This window comes from Hippoglossus hippoglossus, chromosome 5 (genome assembly GCF_009819705.1).
Source record: "Hippoglossus hippoglossus isolate fHipHip1 chromosome 5, fHipHip1.pri, whole genome shotgun sequence".
NCBI classification, from domain to species: Eukaryota; Metazoa; Chordata; class Actinopteri; order Pleuronectiformes; family Pleuronectidae; genus Hippoglossus; species Hippoglossus hippoglossus.
In genome coordinates this window covers 24701342-24721189 of record NC_047155.1, presented here as the reverse complement: position 1 = coordinate 24721189, position 19848 = coordinate 24701342, and the positions used below count along the sequence as shown (strand labels likewise).

The 19848-nt window shown below is 42.8% G+C and overlaps 1 protein-coding gene across 1 annotated transcript in view; it reads left to right on the top strand.

Moving 5' to 3' along the window:
- The window catches only part of shq1 (SHQ1, H/ACA ribonucleoprotein assembly factor), a 39983-nt gene extending 21643 nt beyond the window's left edge, over nucleotides 1-18340 (top strand). The window contains exons 11-12 of the mRNA XM_034585345.1: nucleotides 5107-5227; nucleotides 15487-18340. Of these exons, the coding sequence (XP_034441236.1) occupies nucleotides 5107-5227; nucleotides 15487-16153 (788 nt within the window). The 3' untranslated portion in view covers nucleotides 16154-18340. The remainder of the gene's footprint in view (nucleotides 1-5106; nucleotides 5228-15486) is intronic.
- The last annotated feature ends 1508 nt before the right edge of the window (nucleotides 18341-19848 follow it).

Here is a 19848-nt window from a genome sequence, read left to right as displayed (position 1 = left end):
CTAGTAGAAAAACAGCCTTCTGAACTGACACACGGTTTTGGAGTTAAACATAATTAATGAGCATAAAATTTATATTGCTCCATCTAAGTGAGAGTGTGGCCTGTTTCGCACCTCCTCGAGGGAGCAAAATGTGGATTAGTTGAGAACGGCCTGTTGACTTTGATATCTTGAAGCCAAAGAGTAATCTTTAAATCAAGAGTCCCCACGGACAGATGAAACTCTGCAGTGTAAACACACTCAGGATGTGTGAGGGCTGAGATTATCCAGCTTGTGATGAATTTAATGCTGGTAAATGACAGCAAATTAAAGGCCTTTTAAGCTCCAGATTAGCATTTCCTCGCATGATTAAGTAGGAAGATGAGTTGATCAGGAGAGGCAGTGAAACAGCAGTCTGAGTCGCTCTCTCCCTCACCTTCTATCTTGTGCATAGGAAACACTGAGACATGTTTGTCTGATTGTTCCAGTTTCCCGACAGGTCAAACAACATCATACTCAGGCTCTTCATTGTCCAACTGATAAGATATGACTGTTTATATATGTCAGTGCATTAAGGGAGAATATTATTTCTCTATTATTTTTCTTAATTTCAATACCAGACTCATTAACATTATTACTTGCAAGTGTATGAGTAATAAGGCTTTCCCTTAATGAACTGAAACACCAAACAGACTCGGCCTGGCAAGGGCGGGGGTTTCCTCACAGCATTATTTCATGCACTAATTAATTTGTCAGGATAAGGCAAATGGAAATGCACGCTCCATTTTTGAGACACTTCGTTTAAGTGGCTGTGAAAGCAAACATTCATAGGAATTAGTAAAACAAATCCATTAATGGCAGCGTGAAGGTTAAGACCTCGGAGGAAATGTTTTCCGTGGGTAAATATTTGAACAAGCCTCTGGCTGCGTGGCGAGGATTCTCCAGGAGCTCCTCCACCTGCCTCCTAAGTGTCTGTAACTAAAGAACCAGCGGGCAGGTGCAGAGGGGCTGGCAGGGAGGACCTCAGGGTCATGCTGCTATCATCATCACACTGACATGACGAGATGAGAAATGTCAGCAGAGATGCATGGTGGATGGATCTGTAACAGAGGACCACATCTGTCAGTCATTCAGAGAATTTATGCACCGGTAATGGAATTTCTTCTGGGAGAGCAGGGAATGTTTAGTGCAGTTAAATGAGTGGAATTCAAATTTTAGGTCAAATAAGCTCTGTGACCCAGATATGGAAAATCAAGGGAGAGTGATGGCGATCTTTAATTGGATGAGATGCATGGATTGTGTGTGTGTGTGTGTGTGTGTGTGTGTGACAGAGGAAAAATGACAGAATGAGATGAATAATATATAAGAAAGTGCTGATATTGAATACAGTTATTTGAACTAGATGTACTGAAGTAGACAATTGAATTGCAGTGAGCGAGACAGTGATGTCAGTTGGCAGAGCTGCAATGGCTGAACTTCCCCGGCACATTAGATCTGACACTGGATGAAGATGTTTCTCTCTTACCTTTCAAGCATACTATCATTAGTGGCAAAATCAGATGAATGCAGAACTCCTCCTGCTGCTATTTCTGTTCTCTCAAAGACGCCTCTGCTCTCGCTCTCAGAAACTGGAAAGTGAGCAGTCAGAATACGCCTTCAAATTCAGAAAAGTATATTTTTTATCCCTTAGGTTATTTATTTTATCAATAGAACCAACAGTCAAGACACTAGGGCTGTGTTCAGTCATTAAACCAATGAGCGTATAATATTTTTTGCAGATTATGTGCTTTTATTCATGTACAAATTGCTGCAGCCCCCCCCCCCCCCCTGGTATTCTCATAATTTCAAAAGGTTTAGCTCCTGTTTAAATCACAAAGTGATGTGGTGACTATTAGAAATCATTAGATTAAAATATTAAGCACTAGAAGGTATGATACATCCAGTTAGCCAGGATTTCAGAAATTAAAATGAATGGTCTACCCAGAAGAAAATTCAAATTTCCATGTTATTTTTGTCCCCTCCACCGAAGTGCTTCAACTAATACAATCTTTCAGTTCACATTTCCGAGTGGACTAAGAGAAACAAACCTATTCACATTATTCAAAGTATTTGTTAATTAATAAAAACTCAAGTGTGGTCCAATTACACTATGGATATTTTACGTAAGATTGAAAAAATATGTCATTTGGTATCCAAGTGGCAGATGAGACATTTATTTATTTTTGTTTACAGGCTATGATACAGATGCCAAGCTGGTTACACTTTAACATTAATAGCCTCTACTCATATTTTATGTGTTGGTCCCGCTCACTATGCGTTCCATATATTAATATAAATAGAATATATCAATATATTAAACATATAATCTTAAACCACATAATCCTTTACAGATGTTTTGGAAATAAAGCTCGGAATAAGAAAAAATGAAAAATTTCAGTAAAAGCAATTTTCACTTTGCTGCGTCTGTAGTTTTTGGAATCGCTACATTTTTGTCCAGAAGACACAGCAACCTTTGTTTTCGGTCCACCCCACACTGTGTCTGTTCCAGCCTGCTCTTTCAGCACTTGTGGACTGCACGTGCTCCTCCCCCCCCCCCCCCCGCTCATTGGATAATCTGCTTTTGCCTAATTAACACACCTTTCCCACTTGTCATGGGCATTTCACCAAGAACCACAATGGTGAACTGGTGCAGAGAGCAACCTTTCCTCTAATTTTCTACCAACAACTTCAGTGTTAAAAATAAGTCATATCTTGGAAGCGAGTGTGTTTTTTTTCCCACATGATCCAAGTCCTGAAGTTGAGAGCAGATCTCCCTGCATATGATCCCACACTTAAATGAGAACCAAATGTTTGCTTAAGGTTGTCCTCGCTGCAAGTGTGCTGTTTATTTTGATTGGACTGGAATGTCTCTGGACAATGCCAACCAGCTCTGCGGAGGTGGAGAGGGGCATTTTCTCTTGCCCTCAGTAGATTGTTGGCCACATCATAATACTATTTATATGCCTGATTGGAGGGAGAAGTACTCTGGGAGTTTGTTTTGTTGTATACTTTAGGAAAAAAGTCATTTGTCAGTCAGAGTTACAAATGGAGATTTTTGTGCAGTTCTGCATGTGTGATGCATTTGTGGTGTTGAATGCTTGCTAAAACAATTTCTAAACACATTGCCGAAGTGCAGGTGACAGCAATAAATCCTGTCATGTGAATCGTAGCTAAAAGCCCATTGAAGACATAAACATATTTGATAGTTACATTGGCTGGCAGATGATTTATTTCAATCAAGCCTTTATGTAATAATTTAATTTAATTAATTGCATAGTAAATCCCATGGAATATGGTATCACATGGAATATCCATTAACGAAAGACACAGCTTTTAACAAGATTTTAACAAACAACTAAATAGTTTATTACATGTATATATGTGTTTATTATTGTAAATTAGCTCTTCTTTCCAGTGTCCATACTCACTGTTAAATCCCCAAAAGTGCATGTATATCCAGAAGAAAGCAGGATTAATGTGTTAAGTTTGTTTAACACATGTTCCCAATGTTCCCAACAGCTTTTGTGCAAATCTTAAGCCGCAATCAAACATGAACTCCGGAGAATGTCTGCACAAAGAGTCTTTCTCTGGAGTTTGTCTTTCATGTATGAATAATGGAGCGGGAGATTCTCGGCTCAGACGTATTCCCAACAACACAGAAATCTCAGGGGTGTTCATGTGAGGGTTCACGTTTTTATTTACAGCACGTTGACACAGGTGTCGGCCCGTATCACCAGAGGGTCTGACAGCAGCTTTAATGTAAGGTATATATTTATTAACATATGATTTGATGATATGATTTCCCTATTTTTGTTAGCTGCAAACCAACCACAAAGTTGTATTTCCTTTCTCATCTAACTCTACATAGTCGCGGTTTATGTGCAGAGGTTTTTGAGATATTCATCACAATTTCCGTTGCCTCCACCCAAAATTTCACGGAGGTGAATGGAATTTTGTTTATGGTGCTCAAGCATCGTGAAACACACAAACACATGCTCTTTGGCATAAGACATTTGCATTCAACCAGAGGGTGTGGCAACAAAGTAATCCGTTTAATCTGTTTGTTTTCTGGACAATGTTTCTTGGCGTCATGGCATCTTGGGTCATTGGTGCAGCCATAGCCTTATTTTGTCTCCTAAATTTTAGAAATCAAAATAAAGCATAAGCTGAATATCACATTTCCAAAATATTTCAAAAGCTGACTCAGAGAGCAGACTTTTAGGCAGTGGCTGTGTCCATATTTCACACTACATACTAATGCTGTGCAGCTGTAATGTCTTCACACTAGGAAAGTGGCAAAACACTCAAGTAATTAAAAGGCTTAAGCTGTAAAACAGATGTGGCAAATCCACAATAAACGTTCAAGCTGGAGCGCTTGTGACAGAGAGAAACACATAAGATTCACAAACTGCTCATGAATATTAAAACAATACTCATTTAAGGCCACACAGTAGTTTTGATTTGATTTTCTTGAGTGCCAGACAAAAATCCAGATGATTTTTAAAGATGAAAACTGTGTGGATAAGTGACCTGGTGCCATTCACAGTTGAAATATCCTTCATCACCCTGCTGGATTGAATTATTGACGTCTTTGAAATGTGTGAATCGGGCTCTCGTGATTGTCAGATCACAGGAAAAGTGGATTCGGATTAGGACGATTATGATGCTGCACAATGGCTGAATTGATGGACGAGAATAGATGTCAAGTGGAAAATCATCAAAAACATTCAGTGCTATTTTTGACAGATGAAAGCAAACGTGCGTTTGAAAGAAAGTCTGAACAGAACCATCATTAAATTGACAGAACGGATGCCAAAAATATAGTTGTCTCTTCTTCAGCTCCTTTGTCTCAGATGAACCATTTCTTAACCAGGAACTCGTCTTAAAGCGTATGGATCAAATTACTGTGCAGCGCACTGGGGTTTTCCTCTGATCCTGTATCTTTTTATGTATGGAACAATGACTGAAAGCTTTTAGATTCATGCTGTGTCTGCCAGCAGCTGGAGTACATTGTCATCCTTAATACTGAGCGGGAATAACACTGTTACACTGTTTTTCCATTTGCCTGCCACGGTGTGTTCCTGTGCCCAGGGAGAGCTTGTGTCCTCAAATGCCTGCTGGATATTCACAAAGTCTTCAGAGAGAACGAGCCGGCCTACATACTGAACGATCTGTACATCACAGACTACTGCATCTGGATCCAGAGGGTCAAGTAAGTTCACCAGCGCACACTTGAATCAATGCGCACACACACACACACCTCAGAGACCTTCACCTAGAAAATAACTGCAGAGTCAGAGTCAAGGGAAGTGCCACTCAGCCCCCATGATGCATCAGTGCCTTAGAGGAGAGGATTAGACAAGTCATTCGTCATAGCAGGGACAATTGAGCGACCAAGCCAGGGATAGATGCAATCGCCATCGTCTCCATTATCTTGTGTCAAAAGTACTATCAGTGAATCTCAAAGAGCCAGCTGCACTCTGCAGATTCTCTTTGTGCGGAACTTTTAAAGAGAGTGTGTATCTGTGTGTCTGTGTGTACTGGGGCCTCTCAAATTCTCCCTTCTTGTAATCCTCCACTTGCATTTCAAGCCAATCTTGCAAAATCTGCACTTTTTCTTCCGATGATATAGGTTTGATGGCTCTCTCCTCCTCCCTGCACATATTTTACAATTACTTACACATTTCAAATCTGAGCCTTCGAGCGCATTACTCAGTAATGAGCTCTGTTTTACTCTTGGCAAGGGTTCAGCCAAGTGGTGTGCTCGTCTGGAAAAAGCCCAGTTGAAAAATGTGTGCCTGATGTTGTAGGCCCGGCGCCCAGATGCAGACACGATAAAAGGTCCACTGGGAGTTAGTACCGTTTTTCTCTCTCTCTCTCTCTCTCTCTCTCTCTCTCCTCAAATTCTCATTTCTACATTCTTCCAGCAGAAGTCTAGAATTCTGCTCTTAATGGATGGATGGATAGAAACTATGGATGCCAGTGGTCATAATGTGTGGGAGAAATCAGCAGCTCAGTTTAGGGTCGTGTGATCTCTTTTCTCTTTAGGACAGGGACCATGGAGAAGACACACCCTTAGTCTTCCTCCGTAGCTACACAGAGCTGCTGAGGCTCACTCGCTCACTGAAATTCTCAATCAGTCTCTTCCGAGCTGAAGGGCATTGGAGCACTGCCTGTCCTCCCTGCGTCTCTTCTCTTTTCCATTGCAGTGCATTGGAACTAAATGTCAGCTTGACCTAATGTGCTGACATCCTACTACACCCCCGCATCGATCATTAAATGGATTAGTCCGCGCTCTGGTAGCGCTGACCTGTGATTGAATTGTTACATTTCCATCTTTCATGTGTTGTTTCTTCCTTTCAATAATGAAAGCGAAGTAACGTTTCTTTGTAGGCCCTCATGTTAACTGTCGTTTGGGGAATTGAGATCAGTAAAACCACTTCTATCACCTCCCACAACTCGAGAGAGCCACCAAAGCTTGTATTGATTTCTCTTGTATGAGTGTTCTGGTTCCATAGACATTCCACACAGTCTCCAGTTGTGGTTTGTGAAAGTATGTTCCCATGTTTGTTATAGCAGTGGCCATTGTAAACCTGCCTGTTTGGAATTGACTGATCTCTCATCCTGTGTTGATGCTCTGGAGCTACTTCAGAATAATTCCTTGTCATTAGTGAGTCCTCCTCTTACACTTCTACAATATACTGTCACGTTTTTGTAGTTTGTCTGCTTTGGTGCAGACTGAAGTTTCAGTCAAACTTTCATCCTACCTGGTTTTTCTGCAATGAAGATCTTATAGTCAATGTTTTTTATAAAATGAAACTGAATTTGCTTTATTTCTGTTCATGTGTGGTTTATATATAAGTTTGAATGATTTACTGAACGGAACAAATTTTTGCATACATTGCATATTGGCAATTACAAAGGTCTGTTAAGCAATGGAAACAATCTTCAGACCCACGTTCACAACTTTTAAAATAAAAGCTCTTCTTAATTCAGCTCAATATATAAAGTGTTGCAGCAAAAAAAATAATGTTATGCTTTTACTTAGAAGACAATTTGCTAAAGAGGAAGTGATTCTATGAATGTTGTCGCCATAATGGAGATCAGCACCATCAACTCCTGTGAATGTCTGTCAGTCCCATATAGACAAATAAAAATTATGAAATCATTAAAATTATCTGGCGGTGATTTGACCAAGTTGCCGACCGCTTCTGTAGATTATCTGAGTTCACAGAAGAAAAGTTCAAATGTATCGGCAGACTGAAGGCACGTTGCCCCACCCCCACTGCTGCTACAGAGCTGTTTGTTCAAATCGTATTAATACTGAAAGTATCACATGTTCAAATCTCACCAAATTCAACACTTTCCTTCCTCGGGCCATTAAGAGTACAAGTGCCAATGAAGTTGATAAGAATGGTTCACGTAATATGCGTTCCACTGACAGACAGTCATTTGTGGAATTGGTAAGTTGATAATATAAAAAACAAGAGAACCAGGGCCGTTCTCTGATGTTTGGAACGACAGGTTTACTCGGACTATCTTCGCCTATCATACATGCGGTTTGTTGTGGCAGCTCTTTTGTGTCATCTGACAGGTGTGATGACAGATTGTGTAGCCATTGTTTCCTTCAGTGTGACATACTCCCCTGTGCAGTATTTGTCATATTCGTCTAAGTGATTCGTATCTGTGAGAGGGGCGGTAAAATGAGACGTAATCTATACCCCCCCCGGATGCAATCCCTGTATCTTGTCACTCCCTGCCACCAGTGAGACAGACGTGATCAGCTGTGCATGATGGACACAGCGATTAATCGGTGTTTGTTGGTTCAGGGGTTGATTTATTTAGTCTCCTCGCTGTCCCACATGCATTTCAACTCCTAAAGTTCCTCTGACTGCCGAGACATCGGTCTCAAATTTACAACCTCATAAAGGCTTCAGCGTGATTTAAGCCCCGAGGCAGGCGCTCTGCTTTACTCTCCCACACAGTCAGACCCTGCGCACAGAAATCAGAGTGCAAACTCAAACCAATTTGCTCTTGCATTGTCTCAGTCATGTGGAACTCGAGTTTTGTTTTTTTCACTGTGGTGGTGATCGTTCCAGATTTTAACACGCTCTTCCTCTGTGGAAACAGTTTTAACTTGGCCCTCGCACACCCATCCAATCCTAATTATCTCTGAATTGTTAGCAGAGAGCATAATTCCAAATGGAGCAGCAGCGTCTCCAGTCCATTAGCCTCGGTGTATCCTTTTGAAGGTCCTCAGATGCCAAAGCCCCTGCAGAGCTGCTGGACTGCAGACAAAAAAAAAAGCGAGTCGCCTCACTTTCTCTCTCTTTGTCTTCGCTCCCTTTATCAAAAAGCTTGGAGGGAGGCCAACGTAGATTCATGGCAGCCAGCACAGACAAAGCTTATAAGCCTGGTGTTGTGTTACAGTACCTCGGTTAAATCAGAAGGGCTACAACTTCCTTTTTCAGTGCAGGTTCGCTTAAAAACCACCCACCCACCCTTATTAAATGGGTCAATTAGATTCTAACTGAAAAAAAACATGGTTACAAGTGATGTGCTCCAGGGTGAATCTGAGAGGAGGAACGTGAGGTGAGTTTCCATATGATGTCATCGTTGTATGGGGAAAACTGACTCTCTGGGTTTTTCTTTTCTCTTTTATGGAGTGAATTTGTGACTTTTTGAAACCGTGTGAATTTGACATTCATACTTTGTTCCTGAGGCTGGAAAAAACTTTACGGATGGATTGAAAATTAAGTCCTTAAGTAGTTGTGAATGGTAGGTGTGTGAACAGTCGTCAGAAACAATGGGTGTTGTCTCCACTGAAGAGATGGAGTACAATGAAAAAATTAAAGAAAAAGAATGTGTGTTGTACCACATGAAAACAACAAAAGAGGCTGCCAACACTAAAGTTGTAGACATTCATTCTTTCCCTTTTTTTTGGAGTATGAAGCAGCCCTCAGGCTTCTACACGCGCTCTCTCTTCCTCCCTCATCTCATTCATCCTCTGCATTGTGTGCACGACAATGCCTTTGGTGAGAGTTGTCGGCAGCTCCCCCGCAGGGAAAAGCATCTGGAGCTGTAATAACTGGGAACGTCTCGGGGCAACAAGGTCAAACTCAGGGTCAGCGTGTCAGCTAAGACCGGTGGTCAAATGCCTTGAAAGTGCACTGGTGCGTGTTGGCGTGGTGTAACACCCACCCACCCCCCACTGAGCGAGGCTGTTCAGTTCACCTCAGTACACCTCTTTGTGTGATTGTAAAACACAAGTCACTTATTACCGCAGATTTTCCCTTTAGCTACATAGGTGTTTTCACTTGTGCCCAAAGGGCTTTTTACTGGAGAATTAAAATTAGCCGTTTGAGGCTATTTCTGTGGTGTAATGCTCCCTGTGTGGAAGGAAGTGGGGGATTTGTGCTCTAGCCAAGCCTGGCAGCTTTTCTGATCCCCCTCCCAACCGCACAGCTGATGTGACACCCAGATGTTCCCTGGAACCAGGCATCCTCACACAGCTGTCAAATGCCCGTCCTGGAGGCTTTGAAACAGATAATGGAGCTGCTCTATCTGATGTTAGCCTCAGTACTGAAGGAGAGCCTAGAGGCCCCACTGGGGAGAACAAAGACACAAATGTCTCCCAGCTAACGGGGATAAGTAGTACAGATTTCCTCCCAGCATGATGCCACTCCAGCTTTTTGTCTTGAGTACACAGGCTCATCTTAAACACAGACTTACACACCATGTTTGCATAATTTCCCCTATCCACATTCCGAGGGCCCACTCCACTTATTACTGTCAATTATATTGTCTGGATTTTTTCTGTCTTTGCAGCCTCACAAGGCCTATGCATTTAGATGAAGCTCAATTAAACACCCACCTATAACCTTCATAGAGATATAAACAGACTGAATAACTACTAATACAACTCTAAAGACCTTATTGTCCAAGGAACTTCATGAATCAAAAGATGAGAGTAATCCCACGATCCCAACAGTAGAGCAACTCCGACCTGAAGATTTTAACTTTTCAAGCTGAAGTGTTTGTTAAAAAAACAAGAACTTTCAGATCCAAGCCTGGGGGCTTTAGCTTTTTTGTGCACAGACCAGTCCAGTGCCTGCGATAAGTGGAAATACTGTGTGTTGATGAAAGTTTCAGGCCGACTTTTAAACTTAAATGATGAAGTGGTAAATGCAACAAAACCTTGTCTGTTGAGGCACATTAAAATTCTACTACATTCTGACTTTTGTTTCAACACACAGCAAATGCCTGGAAGGAAAATGTCGACAAACTGGGTTTCATCTTAGTAGTTTTGCCCTTTCTCTCTACTGTCTATGATAATATAATAATAATGTATTCACCAATGTAATAGCCAAGATCTGAGAACATGGTAACATCTCTACAACAGTGGTCAGACAGTCAGATGATTTGTTTAGATTATTTGTCTAAACCAGAAGTAAAACTAAACGAGTGCACCCTAATAGTTGGTCATGATGCGTCATTGTATAAAATAAAATGAGGGCCAATTAATACTATCAAAGAAGTCTTTTGTTGTTCTGAATGGTCACATTCAAATGATTGAAAAAGCAGCTGTTCTAGTGAGAGGAGAGACACATTGCTGCGTCAGCATGCAAATCTTTGCAGTATTGCTGAGGCTGATGGGAATGTTGTTAACTTTGCAGGATTTTTCAGAATTTGATTTTTCAGTATTTCGACAAAAATAATAGGAAAACATGAATTTTCTGAACCGAATTTCCTGGAAATCAATTTGATAGCTGTTGAGATAACTCAATAAAAAACTAAAATTTTAGCTGTATAGAAAATCTTGAGAATCATCAAACTCTGTATGGGATTCATCCTCTGGGCACCATGAATGCTAATGGCCTGACCAGCTGACATTACCATTCAAAGAGCCACGATGCAAGCATGGCAAAATAATTGTGTGCATGTACAACAACTGCAATACAGTATATGAACCTGTAAGTGTCAGATGCCCTGTCTGACATTTTGAATGATTGAGTTTATTTTCCAGATAAGCAGCGTAAAACTGAGGCCTGTCAGAATGTTCTTTATGGTCTGTTGTGAAATCACAGTGCCCTCAGATCTAAGGGTGCTTCTCATACCTGCAGAGTGACAGCCAAAGCTACAAAAATAAGATTTTGTTTGTAAAAAAAACATTTTCTTTCAACATACAGTATGTCAGCAGATATTTTTGTCACAAGTATAACAAACTGTGTGTCAGTATTTCTACAGTACAGTAACTCTTTTCTCATGCAGCACTAAGTATAATCTCCAGCTCTGGCTCGCTGAATAAATACATCTGTGTTTCTCATTTCTGGAATTGGAGTTGCATCCAGTGCCTCGGACTGTTCCAGTGTTCAGTCTCACTGACGGATCACGTCTCCCAGTGTCCGCTTTTATCCCCCTCAGCTGGTGAATGATGCATTTTGCGAGTTACACAGAGGAAATCTGGTGCTCGTATTACACAGATTTATTCATCAGAAGACAAGCTTTATCTGAAATGTCTTCAAGAGCGCAGACACGCTAAATGAGTCGCCTTTTTCAATGAACACGAATCCGATGAAAGAAATCTGAGATTGTAATTTAGCTTGGCTCTTTGACACACATGCACACAGAACCTACACATACACTCGCACTTCCCATTTTTATCTAAAGACTCTGGCAGATGGAGGTGCCTTTGTCTCGCCAGAAGTTTTCCAACCTTGAAAAAGCCACCCCTCCTCAGTTTAATGAAGGCAAGCCACAACAGCGGTGTAGTAATGACTGGATTGTGTACAACATTATCCCTCCCCCTCCTGGACAGAGCCTTTGTATTCACCGCAGGCTGAGCTTCTCCCACCACAGAGCAAGGGAGGGGAGAGAAAACAAGCGCGCCTTTCCAATGCTAACTCAATAATGACTTCCCACGGGGGAAAGAGAATACAGGGCAGTCTTTGAAGTGGCTGTGCTGCAGGAGGCTCTTCTGCCCCAGTCTTGCTACAGCGAGTTCTCACATGGATTTTATAGAGCCTGGGACCGAAACAGTCTCCATACAGCCTGTAGACACTCATCCTGATCAGTCGAGGTTACATTAATGTCGTCATATCCTGTAGTCAGTGTTTAAAAACACTGTTTGTCGTAGTTTAAGTTGTGCAGAACTTGTGAATCTTCGCTTTATCGACTTAACACACTGAAGCCACAAATTACTTGATCTGATTGCCTAAAGAATGCAGTGGTTTCGGTGGTAAGTCACCTCTTCAGGCAACCTCTGTTGACACATGAGCTGAGTGCGTGAAGATTAAACAATTCTCATGAGACAAGGAGCTCAGATTGATTTGGAAAGTATGTTTAATCTGACAATTCAGTTTCTCATCAGTTCACCTCTGTGGGTTAGAAATGCTTCAACAACCACTGACATCAAATTTGGTGCAGATATTCATGGTGCTCTCTGACTTTTCATTTAGTGCCTCCACGAGGTTGGCATTGAAACTTTGCATTCATGTCCCATTAGGATAAATAGTTTTAACAGCTGTTGATCAATTAATGTTTCCTACCAAGCCCATCATCAGATTAAAATCTTTATTTGTCCAGATCGAATGACATCTCCATCAGCCTCAGCTACACTTTGTGTTTAGTAATAACTATGTTAGTGAATTTCACATTCTTATCTTATTCTTGCTTGCTGACAGTTGTGTTTAGCTCAAAGAGCCGGGCATTCAGACCTTAATCCACCCTGGATCACAGACCTGTTGCTTCAGGGACCAGTGAGACGTGGGATACAATCCAGGAAGTCCAGTCTGAGTAACATCTGTGAATGTGAAGACGTGTCAGGCGCCAAATCAATGCACAGCACTTTATAATACTATTGACCAGACTTTACAACTGAAACCGTGAAGCTCATTGGTTCCTACATTATATGTACATCTTTAAAAATATATATATATATATATATAATATATACTTGAAGATATATCAGACAACATTCATGTTGTGAACTGTAATTTGCCGTCTGTGAATTCTTCAATAAAATTTTATTTATATAGCGTTAAATCATAATATACATGATCTCAAGGCACTTTACATAGAAGGTCGATAAGTGGACATGTCTTATTAATTTTTTGTCCTATTGGTTTTATTTGAAAGAGTTTACAGATTTCTTGGCTTTAGTGTTGTGCATTTCACTCACAGCTCCATGATTGATACCACAGGACAGAAAAATCCCCTTCTTGGTTCTGTTTGAGCTGGCAAGTTGCCCAAGCGTCTAAGCATGATGGACTTCAGTGGATTTCAGCTACTGTTTTCAAATTCTGCCGCAATGTGACGGAGAAAAACTGCCAGAACATTTTTGGATGAAGGTGAACGTCAGAAAGGAGAGTCTCCCCCTCCCCTCCCTCCTCCCATTCACTCCTCATTCTTTTCTGTTTCTCAGTGCACGGAGACAAACGTGTAAGATGATACATCACAACTATGAGATGTGTTTACACAGTCCCTCCTGAGGTCTTAAATGAATACACAGCCTCTCCATGCTGCTTCCATAAACACTTATGGCTCCGGAATAGGGATCTCATTAGGACTGCACGGTAATGAGGAGCCATCCTGGTGCTCAGCAGTGGGTTAATTGGGCCAGAGAGGGCAACAGGAGCCGAGTGTGAAAATGTGAATGGCAGCGGAAGAGTAGCCTCTCCACACGTACACACACCCCCCTCTTCTCTCACACACACACACACACACACACACACACACACACACACCAGTTTCGCTCACACATTTCATCCCACCCTGAATGGACGTAGTCTGAATCGCAGTGACCCACAGAGGTCAGCTCGTAATCACCATGGCAATGGGGGCGGCACACAAGCCCGGACCGCGCTGAGGGACGAATAGCAACCACTTAAGTTTTTGGCAGCATGGCGGGCATTCCCAGCGTGAATAATGTGCAGACAGGGGCCTCCCAACAATCTGATGGCTTTACACAAATGGGGCCTTGTGGGAGGACATTCATCAGCAATAAAACACCTCTCTCTTCAAGGAGTCTGTTGTGTCGTCTGCGGTGACACAGCTACAAACCTGAGGCTGGCCGACAGGAACATTGTTTAATGTACTGCTTTATGAGGGCTTTCTCTTAATCTTAATCTTTCGAGACGTTTAGCTGCGAGACTGCAGTTTGGAGCCTTTCTCTCTCCAGACTTTTATTGACTGTACTGCAGTCAGACATTGTGCACAGCTGCAGACTCTTTGGCCTTTCAGGGTTACCCTGCTTCTTTTCACTGTGTTCGTTCAGTTAGTTCCCAGTGCTGCCTGATTGTTAAGTAAAAACTGTTCTGTTTTTCTTCTCTCAGGCTCAACATATTCTCAGGCTTCGTTGGCTGCTCTTGAAATAATTTAAAAAGTTTTAAAAGCATCTGAGCTGTTTTCACACATGCACTTTGGAGAAGTGTACAATGGGGAGTTTGCCTTTCACACATGAACAACGTAGCTGGAGATTCTCGGCTCAGACATGTTCACAACAACACAGAAATGTCTGGAGCATTCAGGTGAGGGGTGGCGCCGCGTGTAGAGGCGAGATGCAATGTATTCACGTGGTGTTTTTTCTTTACGGCACAACACCGTCGGCACCCCTTATCTTCGTCAGCGTCCTCTACGTGTGTGGCTCCTCCTTTTCATCCTGAAACATTCGTATTCTTTTAGGTTTTTTTTCAGTTGTGCGTCTGTCACGTGTTAGAAACGTCATGACATTTGACATTATCTGGAGTTTTTACTAGGGGGCTGGCCTGAGAAACTCCAGAGAAAGTCTGGAGCTTGGTCACTTGGTCATTTGCATGTAGCCCCTCCGGAGAATGTCAAGAGATTATCTGGACTTCCGTGCATGTCTGAAAGCTCTTGCCTAGTATAAAATCTGTCTCTGCTCAGTTTTATCCTCCTCAAGTAAAATCTGGTTGTTACATCTCCTCTTGCACTGTGCTGCAGCCTCTAACTGTTGCCATACACTCTCAGAATGTGGCGGCGAAAGTATGTATGTGTGTGTGTGGTGCGTGTGTGTGTGTGTTTGCATGTGTGGAGCGTGGTGGAGGAGGAGGGGTGCGCCTCTCTCTGTAATCCCCCTCAGTCTCTTATCACCTCTCGCAGGGAGAGCAGCAGTGGGGGGAGGAGAAGAGCCCTGTGTATCAGCAGCGCTTCTCTCCTCTACATTATTAAACATCCATATTTCATTGAGCCCCCCGCGCCTCGGCAAAACGCGGTCTACTTAGCATTCAGATGAGAATGGGATTTGTTTAATGGGTATTAGATTTGTAGATGGTTATCCTGTGGCTATGTCTTCACCACGCAGATCCAGTCGATCAGTCGTAGTGCCACTAATGAAGTTGTACTTAGATGGTTCTTTTGTTTCACTCTGCGTACTCGCTTATCAGATTAATTAAGAAAACTGACGCAACTTTTTCATTTCCTAACCCCTTTTCTCCCTCCTTATCCTCACAGGTCCAAGAAGGTGACATCGTTTGCTGCAATGTTACAAAAAGCCTCTCTGCGGAAAAAAGACTTGGAGCTGGAGCTGGAGGAGCTGGAGGAGGCAGCAACAATGGTGGCAGAGGAAGACGAAGACGAACAAGAAGCCGAAGAGCAGGGAGCTCCCAAGGGCGCTTCGACATCCCGCGGTGACAGCAGCAGCGCTTCCAGTGACAGCAGCTGCAGCAGCAGTGGCTCATCTGATGAGAGCGAGGAATCTGAGGCTGAAGGGCAGGGATGCACCGACTCCAGCAGGAGGGGAGGAGGAGGAGGAGAGACGTCTAAGGACAACCCTCCCCTGCCCCAACCCACCTCCGCTGCCTCTCCCATCCCCCAGGAGCCGACAAGCACGCTCCTCTCGGCGGAGAGAAAAGTGGACGCCCTCCCCGCAGCTTCAGAAAGCACCCGACAGCTGATCGAGGAGCTGGGGGAGCGGGTGGCAGAGGACCTGAACGTCTCTGAAGGCTCCAGCTGCAAAGTGGAGAGAAGCCGTTCACAGCTGAGCAGCACTGAAGCAAAGACTGAAGGAACATCTGTGAGGAGCAGCGGTGGGACTGTGTTAGAGCTGAGTCCTCGCAGAAACCCTCTGCTCATTGTCCAAACAGAGGACCATCCTGATGACAGCGGCTTCATCAGCTAAGAGGAACTGATGTGGAACTTGAAAGACTCTTATTAAACTCAAATGAACTGTTAACTCCATTCAAGTGTGAGAAAATCTGTTGGACCATTTCTCTTCTAATATTTTTCTTTCTACTTCTGGAATTTTTTCAAACTTCTGCTTTGTGCAGCTGGGATTTTGTTCCTTAACCTTTTTCTAAAGGACTTTATTTCCCATCTCGAATTACATTTTCTTAAAAGATGAACTCTAAACCTCATTAAATTCCTTATTACCTATTTATATGGTTGTCTAACGAGCATGTGTGGGTTTTATTTCTCCTTATTTCATTGACACCCCGCCTCCTTCTTCTGTGTCTTGTCTGGTCTTATCTTTTTTAGTTTTTGCTGCTCTCTCTCTCTCTCTCTCTCTCTCTCTCTCTCTCTCTCTCTCTCTCTCTCTCTCTCTCTCTCTATATATATAATCCTACTTTATGACTTTTAATCTCTCTGCTATGTTTGATTTTGTATGAATTATTAGAGCTCCTTTTTTGATTATTCCATGTAATTTAACAGCATCTGCAAACATCTGACAAGAGTGTCAAACTTCTCAACTCCCCAGGTATTTTCCCATGCTCATATTAACATATTTAGCCTGTTTATTCATGTTTGGCTCTCATAAACACAACAGGAATGTCATTCCAGGAAGCTGACAACCATTTGTCATTGTTTGTCGCTGTATATCACTCAGCAGAGATGCCTGGCAGAGCTACTTTGAGGGAGCTATGCTTTTCCTAATAAATAGTAGGAAAAGCGCTAACCCCTTTTCTAAAGCCCCGGCATTGATTGAAGTGGAAAAGACTCTGTCGGCACTAAACGGGGCCGTGGAGCACGCAGGAGTGATTGATTCGTCTGGCATGAATGGAGGAGCGCAGTCAACGCAGCTCAATATCATCAGGCGCGTCTAGCAGGCGAGAGAAAACAAACAAGGAAGCACATGTCAGGCAGATAGATGAGGGCTGCAAGCGAGGCTGCGGCACGGCAGCCGTTTGTGTGAGAGATAAGTGCACCATGGGGCCCGAGGCAGCGGCGAGATAGAGGAGCACAAGTGCAGCAGAGGGAAGAAAACAGACACTCAGGCCGGCTCAGTCGTGTCCATAGAGTGTCAGCAGCACCTCAGGGCAAAGAGGGAAATTTGAACTTCTCCTGAGTCGACGTGTGATGATTACCATAAGTGAATGGAAGAGAAGAAATACAGAAATGACCCAAATTAGCAGAGTTTGTGTGATCTTCCGGGTCATAACTAGTTGAGGGAGTGACTGATCAAGCACAGCCTCAGTTTTGCCTCAGGCTCTTCCATCCTCCGCTGAATGAAGGCAGCCGAGGAGACGGCGGTGATGATGGCTCCTTAGATAGGCAGTGTCGGCAGTATTGTGTTACCGAGATGGATGGTGTTGTTGGGCACCTCCCAAGAAGAGACAACCTCCTTGCAACAACCCCCTCTTGGGAGCGAGCGTCACCATCGCAGTGACGGAGATGAGTTACGCCGTGAGACTCAGCCCATTTAACCCCCCCTCACTCCGGGACACACGTGTGGGGACTCTGCATCCCCCAGCAGGCGGTTGTTCCCTCTCCCCACTGGGGTTTCACATTGATTAAGTGACACTGGGCTCCGTTGCCGTTTTTCATCTTAAAGTGGCCTCCATATTCCGCCATTAGCACAGCCGTCTTGGAGTCTGACCGAAAGCTCAGCACTTCTCCTGAATCTTCCGCAATTAATACTCCTCACCAACGGACATTTTTCAAGGGACTGGGCCACATTTTAATGAACGTAGCTGATGAATTATACAGGGCAGTAATTAATGGGTCTGTGCTCTATTTTGACTTGGATTTGATAAATCAGCCCCTTATCCATGTACAGAGTGTGCCCTCTGACCCCCAAGGGTCTAAGAAACAGGAGTAATGGGATCAGGTGCTCCTGTATGCCACCTTGGAAATTAGCCCATTAGCAACAGTACATGTGCAATAATGAAGGTAGGTTCTACCAGGCATGATATCTATCATGATAGATTGGCTTTTCACCAACCCATCGGCAGTGTTTCCCATTTAATTCCTGGACAGCAGCAGAGCGTCATAATGAACCAATGGTTTGTAGATGTCTAATGATATTGTCATCACTGGACTGACCAGTGGGAGGACCTCACTGGGAAAGAAACATCCACATCGCTGGGCCGTCAAAAGATCCATAATTGGAAATCGTTTTCCGACCTAATAGTTCAACATTTTGCTCTGTATTTGCTTCTTGTCAAAGGTTAGATGAGAAGATTGAGAACACCCTCAGTACAAAGCTACAGCCAGTAGCAAGTGCAAAGAAGGGAAAATGGACAGCTTGATTGCTGCCAAACGTAAAACCTCAAAAACTCATTTGACTCCCTGCACCTGGCTGAGAATATATAATGTTTTAAGTGATGAGCTTTTGTGGTCGTGGAAAATAGATTTGTTTTTAACTGTTGGACAGTCAGGCTTACTGTTCCCCCAGCTTCCAGGCTTCATATTCAATGGACAGATCAGAGTGGTATTGATCTTCCCATTCTCAGAAAGATCAAGCATTCTGAAGTTCTTTTCAGACATGAACTCTGGAAAATTGGGTCCAGACCTTTAGAAGAACGCAGCAGGACCTTGAATCCGTCGACACTCTCTCGCTCACATGGGCTCACTCATGGACATTATCCAGACGGGCTGGCAGGAAAAGTTCTCGAAAAATGTCTGGAGTAACTGCCTCAGGCATTTGGGTTATCACTTACAGACCTTCTGAAAATGTTCAGGAAAATGTCCAGACTTCAGTGCATGTCTGAAGGCAGTTTATCTTCCTTTCAATCAGGACCCACTGACAAGTGGACGTTTACATACAAAACTGTAAAAACCAAAGTTGGAGTTCAGTTATTCCCTTGTTGTTACTAGTGCAGTGCTCGTTCCAAACCTGCCTGTATATAATGTTCTGTTCTCTTGTCCTGTGTTGAAGCTCTGGAGCTACTTCAGAATAATTTCTTGTTAGTGAGTCCTCCTAAAACTGGTTCTGCCTTCTCCAGCCGCTCGACCTGTCTCCTCCACTTCCTCTCAACAATATCCAGCTTGTTCAGGTAGGCGAGGTAGGATTTAGTGGAAGGTTGTCTTTTCTTGGTTTCTCTCTTTAGCATGTCCTCATGTCGGACCTCCCTCTCAAGTTTTATCTGTCCACTTTTCAGATTGTGAACTTGCTCCTTTAGAGACACTTTTTCGTTTTTGATGGCATGCACCTGAATAAACTTTTTAATTAATTATTTTGTTTGGAGAAACCCTGACTCTTCTCTCTTACTGTAGGTACATCTGTAACAGAGAAGACATATTTATAAAACCAGGCAGATGAAACTACATGTTTGTAGAGCAGGTGTTTTTATTGATAAACAATAACAATTTAAGTCCACATTTTTTGAATGAAAGGAGAGCCCTTTTTATTTAGTCTATAAACTTTTCTGCTTCAGCTCCATACACCACTCACAAGTCAGATGAAACCACAGACAAAGTAACACACAAAGCATTAAGAGCAAAAAGAACAAACGGATAAAGAAAATGTGATCGTCAGATTGAGACCAACTTCAGCAACAGGACGTTCACATACAGTTCCATTATATATCCATTCAGACTTTAATTCAGTTTTTGTTTATTAAATGTCGAACATGTTTTCTGTTACTTTGTACAGTT